This window comes from Pungitius pungitius, chromosome 10, assembly GCF_949316345.1.
Source record: "Pungitius pungitius chromosome 10, fPunPun2.1, whole genome shotgun sequence".
Taxonomy (NCBI): Eukaryota; Metazoa; Chordata; class Actinopteri; order Perciformes; family Gasterosteidae; genus Pungitius; species Pungitius pungitius.
Window position 1 is genome coordinate 4,563,216 of NC_084909.1, and position 12,407 is coordinate 4,575,622.

At 45.7% G+C, this 12,407-nt stretch overlaps 1 protein-coding gene across 1 annotated transcript in view; it reads right to left on the reverse strand.

Moving 5' to 3' along the window:
- The window catches only part of ttn.1 (titin, tandem duplicate 1), a 147,589-nt gene that overhangs the window by 43,343 nt on the left and 91,839 nt on the right, over positions 1-12,407 (reverse strand). The window contains exons 155-177 of the mRNA XM_062564885.1: positions 12,060-12,380; positions 11,465-11,749; positions 11,035-11,340; positions 10,755-10,918; positions 10,335-10,572; positions 9,812-10,087; positions 9,426-9,725; positions 9,015-9,317; positions 8,607-8,906; positions 8,176-8,463; positions 7,757-8,059; positions 6,725-7,027; positions 6,298-6,603; positions 5,539-5,826; positions 4,891-5,181; positions 4,520-4,807; positions 2,832-3,114; positions 2,376-2,683; positions 2,170-2,274; positions 1,565-1,762; positions 1,182-1,478; positions 481-1,068; positions 45-347 (exon numbers count right to left, since the gene is read on the reverse strand). Of these exons, the coding sequence (XP_062420869.1) occupies positions 45-347; positions 481-1,068; positions 1,182-1,478; positions 1,565-1,762; positions 2,170-2,274; positions 2,376-2,683; positions 2,832-3,114; positions 4,520-4,807; positions 4,891-5,181; positions 5,539-5,826; positions 6,298-6,603; positions 6,725-7,027; positions 7,757-8,059; positions 8,176-8,463; positions 8,607-8,906; positions 9,015-9,317; positions 9,426-9,725; positions 9,812-10,087; positions 10,335-10,572; positions 10,755-10,918; positions 11,035-11,340; positions 11,465-11,749; positions 12,060-12,380 (6,642 nt within the window). The remainder of the gene's footprint in view (positions 1-44; positions 348-480; positions 1,069-1,181; positions 1,479-1,564; positions 1,763-2,169; positions 2,275-2,375; positions 2,684-2,831; positions 3,115-4,519; positions 4,808-4,890; positions 5,182-5,538; positions 5,827-6,297; positions 6,604-6,724; positions 7,028-7,756; positions 8,060-8,175; positions 8,464-8,606; positions 8,907-9,014; positions 9,318-9,425; positions 9,726-9,811; positions 10,088-10,334; positions 10,573-10,754; positions 10,919-11,034; positions 11,341-11,464; positions 11,750-12,059; positions 12,381-12,407) is intronic.

Here is a 12,407-nt window from a genome sequence, read left to right on the forward strand (position 1 = left end):
ATGCATGTGTTATTGGACTAAGGCGGTTAGCTCTTTTTACTCACAAGCAGCAACTATTGTTCTGACAGGCATAGATGGTTCACTTGGTTCTCCGAAGCCAGCTTTGTTCTCAGCAAGAACACGGAACTCGTACTCTAAGCCCTCAGTAAGACCACTGATGGCATAGCTGAGCTCAGCAATGGATTTCTTCGATGCCCTGACCCATCTCATGCCCCTTTTCTCCTTCTTCTCAACACAGTAACCTGTGATGTCAGTTCCTCCATCCTCGGCCGGTCTCCTCCAGGTCACAGTGACCGAATGTCCATCAACTTTCTCCACTTCTGGTTTAGAAGGTGGACCAGGAGGACCTACAAACATAATTAGAAAAAACACATTCACGATTTAAAATAGTCTGAGACATTTCTTATCTGTATGTAGATGAAGCACAAATACACATAAGGATGTGAGATGAATTGAGAAACTTGAATTAACTGCACATACCAAATCTGTCAATCATCTTGACGGCATCAGAGTGCGATGCCTCACTGGCACCGTACTGGTTGACAGCAGAGACTCTGAAGAAGTACTCGTTGCCTTGGATGAGCTTGTGCGCAACATAGTGACAGTCGATGACCTTTTCTTCCAGAATAGTCCAGAGGAGGCGGCTGGTTTCTCTCTTCTCTAGGGTGTAATACTTGATGGGAGAGCCTCCGTCCTCGGCAGGAGCTGTCCAGGTAAGAGTCACCTTTTCAGAGGAGACTCCACTGGTTTCGATGGGTCCAGGAATTCCAGGAACATCCAGAACTGTGACTTTAACAGTTTCTTCCTTCACTCCAAAGGGATTGCTGGCGGTGATGATGTACTCCCCAGATTCCTTTCGTCCGGCATACTTGACGGACAAAGTGGAGGAAGTTGCAGTGGTCTCAATGTGAACAAGATCAGAGGGTTTGAAATACTTTCCTCCCTTCGACCAGCATGAGGTTGGAGCAGGTTTGCCTAAAATGCTTGTGGCCGTGATGACAATAGTATCTCCAGCTCGCACAGTCAGGCCCTCCTTCACCTGAGCTTCAATAATAATGGTTGGGGCAGCTGTTGGTGGAAAAAGGAAGGACTTAATTGATCATGCATCGGGCCAACATGATAATTGAAGGTATATTAAGATGTGAGAACGACAACATCTTAGTGCTAGTTTTATATCTCACCATATTCATCAGCGCAAATTATAGTATCCGTCTGCTCGGAGGGCGGGCTGACGGCGCCAGCGGAGTTCTTTGCCCTGATTCTGAATTCATATTTGCAGCCCTCCTGCAATTCGGTCACAGTGTATGCGGGCTCCACAACATTTACGTTGTTGGCCTTCACCCAGATCTTAGAGGGCAGATCACGTCTTTCAACGATGTAGCCTGTCAGCCTGTGGCCACCATCGCACTGTGGCTCGGTCCACTCGAGGGTCACTGTGCTTCTGGTGATGCTGACCACTTCAGGTTTCCCAGGGGCATCTAGTGATACAGATACAAATACATTAATGCATCGGTGCATACATTCCAGAATATGTCATTTTTCTAACCGCCACTCTTATACTTACCAATTGGATCCAGGGCAACCTGTGGATCGGTGGGACCACTTGGTCGGCCTATGCCAGCCAGGTTGATTGCCATAACTCTAAACTCGTATTCCAGACCTTCCGTCAGTCCGGTGACCTTATGTTCCCGCATCCTCAGGGCAGACGGGCTCGCTCTCTTCCACAACATACTGTTCCTCTCCTTGAACTCAACATGGTAACCTGAATGATGCACCAAGCGGAGAAAACAAAATCCATGTCAAGCTTACTTTCACATTTAAGATCGGGCTGGTAATCTTGTTGAAATTCTCATTACATCGTAGAAATAATGAATGTATCAAATTGCTCTGACTAGAAAAAGAAGGAAATGAGTGGCTGTCGATGCAGTATGAGAAACAGTCAAACTATTTAATTCAGAGATTGTGATAATTGGGCTACCTCCCTGCACTTATTCAGCAAATTTACTCATTGCTCATCACTGAAACCTTTGACAAGCTGCTATCTTGCTTTTCTTCTTGATATATTTGGCTTGTTTAGTTTATCATGATAACCCTTGGTTTAAAGTGACATAAGAATAAATGTATGTAAATTAATATAAGAGACAGGTAAGTGAAAATGTTCAAGCTGACCTGTGATGGGAGACCCGCCAGTCTTTCTGGGATCAGACCAGGCCAGGTAACAAGAGTTGTGGCGCATGCTCATGATCTGAGGTGGAAGTGGAGCATCAGGAACATCTGAAGAAAAAAAGTGAGATTTTAGGCATGACAAGCTCAATTTGTAAGTTCAACATTTAAACATTACTCTTTTAGAATCTTAGTTCATCTTAGTCACTTACTAAATGGATGTTTGGCAATGATTGGCTCGGACTTGAGTCCCTCTCCAACGCCGTACTTGTTCTCAGCACAGACTCTGAAGATGTACTCTGTGCCCTCATGGAGACCAGTCACCCTCATGGTGTTGGTCTCCACAGAGGAGCACACAGTCACCCACATGTTTGTGACAGAGTCCCTCTTTTCAAGGATGTAGTTGGTGATTTCGGAGCCACCGTCGTCCTTCGGAGTGATCCACTTTAGCGTTGCACCGTCGGCCGTAACATCTTTGAACTTTATGGGTCCGACAGGAATGCCAGGTTTACCCACCACCCTGAAAGAAGAGACGAGAGATGGAAATCTATTTCTACCTTCCTTATTTAATACACAGCCAGTAATATAAAATGATGATATCAAGTTTTTGTTCTTGTTCATTTATTTGAATCTGGGCCCAATCTGCCCTGTAACAGTTTGATTCCTACCTAATAAAGATGGTGGACTCCTTGCTTCCTGCGCTGTTCCTCAGGGTGATGGTGTACTTAGAAGCATCACTCCTCTGGCAATCCCTAATCAGAAGGGTGGTGTTGACTGCGGAAGACTCGGCGCACACTCGGCCGGTGTCCGTCAGGTTCTCCTCTTCTCCTTTTTTCCAGGAGACCGTGGGAGTTGGTTTGCCAATGATTGGGATTTTCAGACGGACGGTGCTGCCTTCCTTGGCGATGTAACACATGTTGGGAAGCTCCCTTAAGTCACAGCTTGGAGGAACTGCAGAAATAAGGAACTAGTTTTACAAAACTGTTCTTTAAAAGGTTCTCTAAAGAAAATGTAGATCTTCAATATCTCATCAAAGAACTGTCATCAATGATTGATAGAAAGGACTAATCCTCCCAATCAATGAAATCGTCATAAGAGCGTTGTGCCCATCCTCCATTTCCCCCCCAAGTAAACACTGTTACCCAAGCAGCCAGTGGACTCGGCCCTATTACGGGCCTAAATGGGTTGAGACATCGTAGCCAGGTTTATCGGCCACCAGCTCTGAAAATGGTTCTGGCCCGTTGATGGCTGCCGAATGTGGGCCAAATCTGGCATTATAGAATTGGGCTTATTCTGGTTGAAACATGGCAGCCAGCATTATCGGCCACCGGTTCTGAAACCGGTTCTGGCCCGTTGATGGCTGCCGAAAATGGGCCAAATCTGGCAAGCTTTCAACTTAGCTCAAAAGAGTATTAGCCCGCTATCTCTAGTGGTTCGGGCCACAGTGGTGCCTGCCACATTGCTAGTCAGCACGAGCCCACCTGTTTTGTTGCTGCACAACTCAAAGCCCACCTCATCTCCAAAGATCTGTTCCAGCCATTTGAATGAAGTTTATTTTATTACATTGCATGTGTGTAATAACCTCCTTCAAAGTTGTCTTTCTCATATAAACCCACACAATAAAGAAAGTATTGTAAACTGGCTCTGTGAATGTTTTAAAAAGAAAAAAGCCACCACGTGGGTCTTGTATAAATAGGAACGGACCTCATACTCACACTTTTTTTCTTCTTTCTCCACCATTTGGTGGACGTTGGTGGAGGGCTTTCCAAAATAACTAAAAATAATATTTTAATCCCTGTTACAAGGTTCGTCTTTGTTTACTTAGGGCAAACCGTAATGAGTGGCAACTGGACCACGTTAGGCACTGAGGCTAATCAGTTGCAAGGCTAAGCGAGCTACCATGCGCTGTCAGATGAGAACCAAACTGTTTCCTTCCAGACAGTGGTTGGCATTAGGAGGGAGAAATGGTTTGTAATACTATTGATAGATTTACCATAATTGATTTCTAAATTGTGAGATCTCACAACTCTTTCAGTCAAAGGCTACCAGTGGTCTTGTTTCGCAGTAGAGTTTTAATTATTTTAATTTAATATAATTTGCCATTTTTAGCAATGGACTTTCTACAAATTCACTGTAACATTTGGGTCTGTTTTATTTTAATAATATAAAATATTGTATCATAGTATAACATAAATAATGTAATATATTATAATAATGTATAAAATTCTGGTCCAGGTCATTTTGGCTACCTGGGTAGCTGCCATGCCATGGGCAAGCCGTCGCCATGGTGAGATCCGCTGGGACCTCTATGCTCTGACTAGTTATTTCTCTGTAACTGTTATGAACTGTCACTTACTGAGCTGATCCTTGGCCACCACCTTCAGCTCCTTGGCAGCACTCTCTCCTGAGTCATTCACAGCCGTGACTCTGTAGTGGTACTCTTTTCCCTCCACCAGATCCTTGGCGCTGTACTGCATGTTTTTGGACCTCATTAGCTCCTTGTACTTGTCGTCACCGTTGAGAACCTCCAGCACGTAGCAGATGATGCGACTGCCACCGTCAGTGAGGGGCTTCTTCCAACTTAGAGTGCATGAATACTTGGTAACCAGCAGTGTCTTGAAGTCCAAGACGGGCCCGGGTTCCTCTAAAATATTTTGAATGAGTGCAGTCAGTATATGCAAGAACCGAAAATGAAAGGAGCAGCAATTGTGCAAACATCAAACCCACCACATGCTTTGACTGAGTCGGATGTCTCGCAGCACTCTCCAGCTCCAAGCTCGTTAACTGCCGACACTCTAAAGCTGTAACACCGGCCGGCGTCAAGGTCTGGAACCTTGAACGATGTCTTGGTGCAGTTGTTGGAGACGATGGACCAGGCCTTTCTCTCAGTGTCACGCTTCTCCACGATGTAGTGGGTAACTTCAAAGCCACCGTCAATCAGAGGGGTGTCCCAGTAGATGGAGGCACTATCTTTGTTTGACTCCTTCACCATCAGGTTGACTGGTGGTCCTGGAGTATCTGGATAGATACAACATCAGAGCCTTTACATCTTCCGCCGCAAACTAAAGACAAAACTCTTCAGACTATACCTCCACTAAAACACTAACAAATTATAGCACTAAATTTTACATTGTAAGTGTGCTCTATACTAGGTTGTAAATCAGCTTATTTGATGAAATCAAATCTTTCTTGTTTCTTGCTCTTCTGAGTTTGTATCACTATGCTTGAAATGCACTTATTGTAAGTTGCTTTGGATAAAAGCGTCAGCTAAATGACTTGTAATAATCACGGTCTCTTAAAACCATGGGTGGGTGTCAGTCAGTTTCTGCGGAGAACAATTAATGCAAACGCACTGAGATGAATGCGTTCACTCACCAATAACCTTGACAACAACGGTGTACATCTTAATGCCAGCCAAACTCTCCAGGCTCAGGATGTATTTGCCAGCGTCGTATCTGTTGACATTCTCCACCAACACCAGGGAGTCAGTGTTGGTGGACTTCATGACCACGCCCTGGCGGTCCTTGATGTTGGTGTTCATCTTGGCCCAGGTGCTCCTGGGAATCGGACTGCCCTTGATGGTGGCATACAGCCTCATGGTGGCCCCGGCACGCAGCTCCAGAACTTCCTTCAGCTCCGCACTCAGCTCTGCCTCTGGAGGAACTGAGCACGCAAAGAGAACAGTTTCATGAGTGAGGTAAGGGTCTCATCTTATTCTCTTTAATTAACCATTTCCGAGACTCGGAAACTAATGTTTTTTAACTGTTCTCTACTCTACTCTACTTGATGTTTGGATGTTTAATGTTGAAGTGTACTACTCAAATAAAATTGTCTTGCCTTGGATATTTCCTATTGAGATTGAAAATGGAGCAAAAAAAAGCTCATTATGTGCCCTTTTATAATAAAAAAAAACATCATGAGAAGACAATGCTTTGTTCAAGTGATGTAGTACAAATTTACTCAAAGATGGTCCACGTGATCGGGCTAACGTTATGGCCGTAGTCCAGCTTACTATGAATGAGCGAAAATTCAACAGGTGTGGGACAGTAGAAAATTGTGTTTACCTTGTCATGTCAATGATACGTTGTTCTACTTCAAAATGAATGCAAGTGAGAATATTTAAAGCATACTTACTGATTATGTCCTTGGCAACATGCTTCCCGGGTACTTCAGCCGGCTCACCAAAGCCAACCTTGTTGACAGCAGTGATGCGGCACTGGTACTCGGCCTTGTGGATCAAGTTCTGGATGGTGTAGCTGGTCTCCTGCAGGTTCCTGGGGACGTTGCAGCGGATCCAGTCCGTGGTATCTGTCCTCTTGCTTTCCACCAGGTAGCCGATAACGGGGCTTCCACCATCGTTTGCGGGGGCGGTCCAGGTGAGTCTAATGGTGCTGTTGGTTGTGTCTATCACACTAGGGTTCACAACAGGGCCCGGAGGATCTGGTGAAGAGAATATTTACACATGTTAGTTTGAACATAGGTATCATTTGTGAGCAACAATTATTTGATTTTATTCAAGAGAAAATAATTGGCCACATTTTTCTGAGGTTAGAGGACTCACTGATAGGATTCTGTGCCGTGGTGCCAGCGGAAGGCTCGCTGGGTTTGCCCACCCCTGCCACATTGACAGCGCTGACTCTGAACTCATACTCTGCTCCCTCCGTGAGGCCTGTGACCTCCACGCTCCTCTCTGTCATTGGCTTCCTAGTCAGCTTGGTCCAGTTCATCTCCTTGGTCTCTTTCTTTTCCACAAGGTATCCCAGGATGGTGGACTTTCCATCATCGGCAGGCTCCTTCCAACTCACCGTCACACGGTCTTTGTTCACATTGGTGATCACTGGAGCCTCGCAAGGGCCAGGGACAGCTAGAGAGTTTAGATATTACATTTAGTGTTCAAGTATAAAACAAGCCACAAAGTCTGTACTCATTGTGATGAGAAACTTTTGATGTGGACAGAAAGCTGGTTTGGTTCAGATGTTAGTAATTTACATCACAGAATGAGACCCACTTTAAACTGCAGCACTGATTTCTAATGTTTCTTTACTGACAGAGATAATATTGACACTTTTATTTTGAAATCTTATTTTGACAGCACATGCTTTTTAAACTTTGTGCGAATAGTACATGCTCTGCAACACGGACAGTAGTAATAGTAAGTAGTATTCGTCATTGACAATGTAAGTCATTACTTCAACTCTGTACTTACCTGCTAAATTTGATAAGTTTGTTAACTGTAGGTGTTACTGTGAGTGTTGGTTCTGTTACATAGCCGTTCAAATAATACTCCAACGTTGAGCTAAGTGGCTAATCTGGCTAGCGCGCCAGATTGTTAAGTGTATTACTGCTTTGTAAAGGTTAACTGCTGCCAAATATTCGGTTCTGTAATTTGTTTCTGTTTATTTCAGAAACTCCATCTTTTAATGCATAGTTCTATCCATCTGTTTAGCCATCTGTAAGTCTGTATGCTGGAATCAGTACAGAACAGTACAGTCAGTGTGTCCAACATTAAATCTGCATCTCAGGGTTTGAATCGCCAACAGCTATAATTGATGTTGTAATGCAACATGCAGAGAAAATGGTGGTAATGACTCACTGAATGGGTTCTTGGCGATGACAGGGCCGGTGATTAGGGCGTCTCCGACTCCACAAGCGTTCTCTGCGCGGATTCTGAACTGGTACTCGCGGCCCTCAATCAGCTTCTCCACATTTATCTCAAAGACATCGCCTTTGATCTTGGCGGAGACCTGGGCCCAGTTGGCCCTGCTCGTTTCACGCTTATCCACAATGTAGTTGCTGATTGGAGCGCCACCGTCTTTCAGAGGAGCCTCCCAGGACATCTTAATGCTTGTAGCAAACACCTCGAAGCATTTGGCAGTGGCAGGAGGGCCAGGCACATCTAAGGAGACACAAAACAATGACAAATCCCCAACTGAGCACTCTGCTAATGATGTGTTTCCATCGTGCATTGACGTGAATACAGCTAATAGACTTTAAATAATAGAAAGTACTTACCCAGAACAATGACCTGGATTTCTGCGGTCTTGGAGCCGCTAGTGTTCTCGGCCAAGATGGTGTAGGTTCCTGTGTGATCCTTGGTGACTGCTGTCATCTCCAGCTGAAAGTGATTCCTTTCGTGCTTGAGAATCTGGCCTTCACCTGATTTCAGGCTGTCGTCAGCTCTCTTCCACGTCACTTTGGGCATCGGCTTACCGAATACCTCAGCCTCTAGGAGGATGGTGCATCCGGCCTTCACCTTCATGCCTTTCTGCATCTTAGCGTTGAGCTCCACCCTCGGAGGAACTGCGTTTAACAAGACAAGACGAAGAAGTGTTAAGACCTGGATCAGTGAGGGACCTTTTGGGTTAGTTCAACAAACAGAAATGTTGACATGGCAGTGATTGGTTTATCAGCCCGCTCAGGAGTGTAAAATCAAAACCTCTCACCATTCTCAGCACAGACCAGCACAGGGTCTGTGGGATCGGAGGGTTTGCTGATATTAACAGCGGTTTTGGCGATGACCCTGAACTGGTACTGCAGGTCTCTCTCCAGTCCGGTCACTGTGTACTCCTCTCTGGGGACATTCTGGCTGCTGGTGTTGCAGCGTATCCAGGTGTCTCCTGGGACCCGCATGGCCTCAACGTAGTAGCCAATGATCTTGCTCCCACCGTCATTCTTGGGACGGGCCCAAACCAGAGTGACTGAGTTCTTGGTTACATCCAGGATCTCAGGTTTACCTGGAGTGTCTGCAAAACACAGAATCAAATGTTCAACACTAAGGAACCAGGATTAACTGACTAACAAAGGGTGTTTCTTGTTTTTTTTTTATGTTGTTGTCTCAGTGACAAACATACCAACAGGCGTTCTAGCAGTGACAAAGTCGGTCTTCTTGCTCGGTTTTCCCTGGCCGGCGCGGTTAATGGCAGACACCCTGAAAGTGTACTCCAGGCCCTCGATGAGGCCGGCACACGGGTACTCGGTGGTGCGTACAACAGTGTCGTTTGCCTTCACCCACAACAGACTGTTCCTCTCCTTGCGCTCGATGTAGTAACCGGTGGTGGGACTGCCGCCGTCTGTCTCAGGCTTGTCCCAGGCAACAAACATACAGTCCTTGTTGGTCTTGTTTATACGACAGTTGAGAGGCTCGCTAGGAACATCTGGGGAGAAAAAGAAATCCATTATTATTATTATGATAAAACCTGTCATATTTAGCCAGATGTTTATATCTGAAGTTAATCAAATATTCTAATGGTGACATCACTTACCGAAGGGGAACTTTGCGACCATCCGGTCGGACTGAATAGGGTCCGACAACCCAAAGCGGTTTTCAGCACGGATACGGAATCCATACTCTTTACCGGGAATGAGCTTCCCAAGTCTGCAGCTAGTTTTCTGACCAGAAGAGGTTGCAGTTACCCAGTCTCCTCGACTCACGTCGCATTTCTCCACCACATAGTTGGTGATTTTGCTGCCGCCGTCCTCCAGCGGTTTGTGCCAGGACAGAGAGCAGGCATCTGAGTCGATGTCGCTGACTACCACAGGGCCTTCGGGAGGGCCGGGGATGTCTGACACATATAAAAGTCGGATTTAAATATGAAGAATCCCCACCATCGAGTCCTTTTTTTCAGTAATTTCATCTCGAAACACTCACCTCTAATGACCATTTTCAGGGTCTCGATCACCTTTGCGGAGCTGTTCTCAGCCACCAGGCTGTACTCTCCGCTGTCGGTCCTCGACACGCCTTTGATGATCAGAACACACATGCTGCCTGACTGGTGCACGGCGAGGCGGCTGGACGGGACCACTATGTCGTCACCACGCATCCACTTGCAAGTCGGGGTGGGTTTTCCGGAAACCAACGCCTCCACTCTGAGTTTGGCTCCGGCTTTGGCGCTCACCGTCTCCGGCATGACGATCTTTGGATCCACTGCAGATATGGACATTTCGAGATATTATTGAAGGAAGCTGAGAGCAGCTTGGAATTAGTCACCATATTCAAATCTATTCCTGTACATCAGATTTCAACACAAATTTCGGCCAGTGGCTAGTTTTTTTATTGGATTTTTGGTTTATCAATTGAACAACAAAAGAAAGAATGATACACAGAATCCTAATCATGATAAAAATTTCTTAATGAAATTTCTTTTATCAATCTGAAGTAAGTAATAACTTACACATCTGCTCCTTGATCTCAATTGGTTGCCTTGTCTCAGTGAATTGGCTCTGGCCCATGATGTTCTTAGCAGCCACTCTGAACTTGTACTTCTTGCCCTCCTTCAGGCCGCTGATACTGATTGTCAAACCTTTCACCGTAGTGTAGGAGTTCCATACTTCTTTTTCAGGTTCTTCATCTTCCTCCTCCTCCACTGGAGGCGGTGGAGGTGGTGGAGGAGCTTCTTCTCCCTCCGGTACCTGTGGAAATTGAGATTTGAAGAGTAAAACCAAAAATAGCCTCATATAATTCTATAAGATTATATTTGTAAAATGGAAAGGACGTTTTTTTTAGCAAAAACATTTTAAATACTATCATTTAAAGTCAAATGAACAAATATTTGCAGCAGTCTAAATAAAATCAGTTTGAACACAAGACAAACCTCCACAGGTGCTGGAGTTTCTGGAGGAGGTTTGACGTCGATATATTCAATGACATAACCATCAATCTTGGCACCACCATCTCTGGCAGGTTTCACCCAGCCGACTGTGGCACTGTTCTTGGTGATCTCAAGAACTTCAATTTTCTCACAAGGATCTGGCTTGCCTGAAAAAGTAAACGGGCAGGTGTGTTCAAGTGGTTCTAGCAATGGATGGATGGAAAAAGAAGGAGGGTCGGGTGAGTTCTGGTGGGACATAGTGTGACGAGTAGATGATACGTACTGACAGGATCCGACGCCAGGTAGGAAGTGGGTGACACCTTAGGAACCCCAGAACCATACTCGTTGACAGCTGTGACTCTGAAGTAATACTCGGTGCCCGGTACGAGGCCGCTGACTTTGAAGGGAATCTTATCCTTCTCTACTTCGGCCTTAACAGTTGCCCAAGTCTTGCGGTCCATCTCGCGCTTCTCAACAATGTAGTGAGTGACCTCGCTGCCACCATCGACATCCGGAGAACTCCAGGAGAGCATAGCAGATGTCTGCTTGATGTCGGTCGCTTCCAGATTCATTACAGGTCCAGGAGTGTCTGTCAAGATGAACAGATCATGACATTTGTATTGCATTCTGATTCAGCACTTACATAGCCTAATAATATTTTTGGATTATTGAACTAATATATGCATGACCAGCAAAAGAAGACCAGGACTGACCAAGAACCTTAACGCTGACAAAGACAGCTTTCTCTCCAGCAGCACTGCGAAGCGCCAGGCAGTATTTGCCCGAGTCGTCGCGAGTGCTGTCGGGGATGACCAGGAAAGTCATGGTGTCAATGATGTCGACCTTTCCCTTCCTGACCACGTTGTCGATACCCATCCTCCTCCAAGTGACTGTTGGAGGCGGCCTGCCCCGGATGGTGGCGCACAGTCTGATGGGACAACCAGCTCTTACCGTCAGGCCTTGCTTCAAATTGGCATCCAAGTCAATCTCTGGTGCCTCTATTGGAGGGAAGAGTGGAGGCGTCAGTTTGATGTTGCGATTACAGATCACAAATTTACGTCAATCCTTTCCCCATTTCATCATGGAACCAGCTAAGACACCATATTTAGGACTAAGATTGTGGTCCTGCCTCCTGCCATGGCCCTGCTGCTGCTATTATTATTTATATTATTCATATTACTACTACTACTGTCATCATAAACCAAAATGATTGATTTTGGGCTATAAAAAATAGAGTGATTTACATTGAATTGATTGGAATATGAACTGGTTATCACAATTGCGATGCAAATGTAAGAAAGTGCTCACCTAGAATCTCCCTGGGGATCACAGCACCATCCAGGTCACAGGGCAGGCTCATACCCACCTGGTTCTGAGCCGATACTCTAAACTCGTACACAAGCTGGTCATCCAGACTCGAGACGGTGAACTCGCACAAGACCAGCTGAGCTGCAACATTGCACCTCTTCCAGCTGTCTTCTCCTTTCTTGGTAGTCCCTTGTGCCTTCATCTCCACAACATAGCCAATGAGGGGGGCTCCACCATCTGACACTGGCTTGGTCCAGCCCAGGGTGATGCTTGACTTGGTGCTATCAAGGACCTTCATGTTAGTAGGTGGCGCAGGAGGCTCTGTAAGAAGACAAAGATTTGATGACT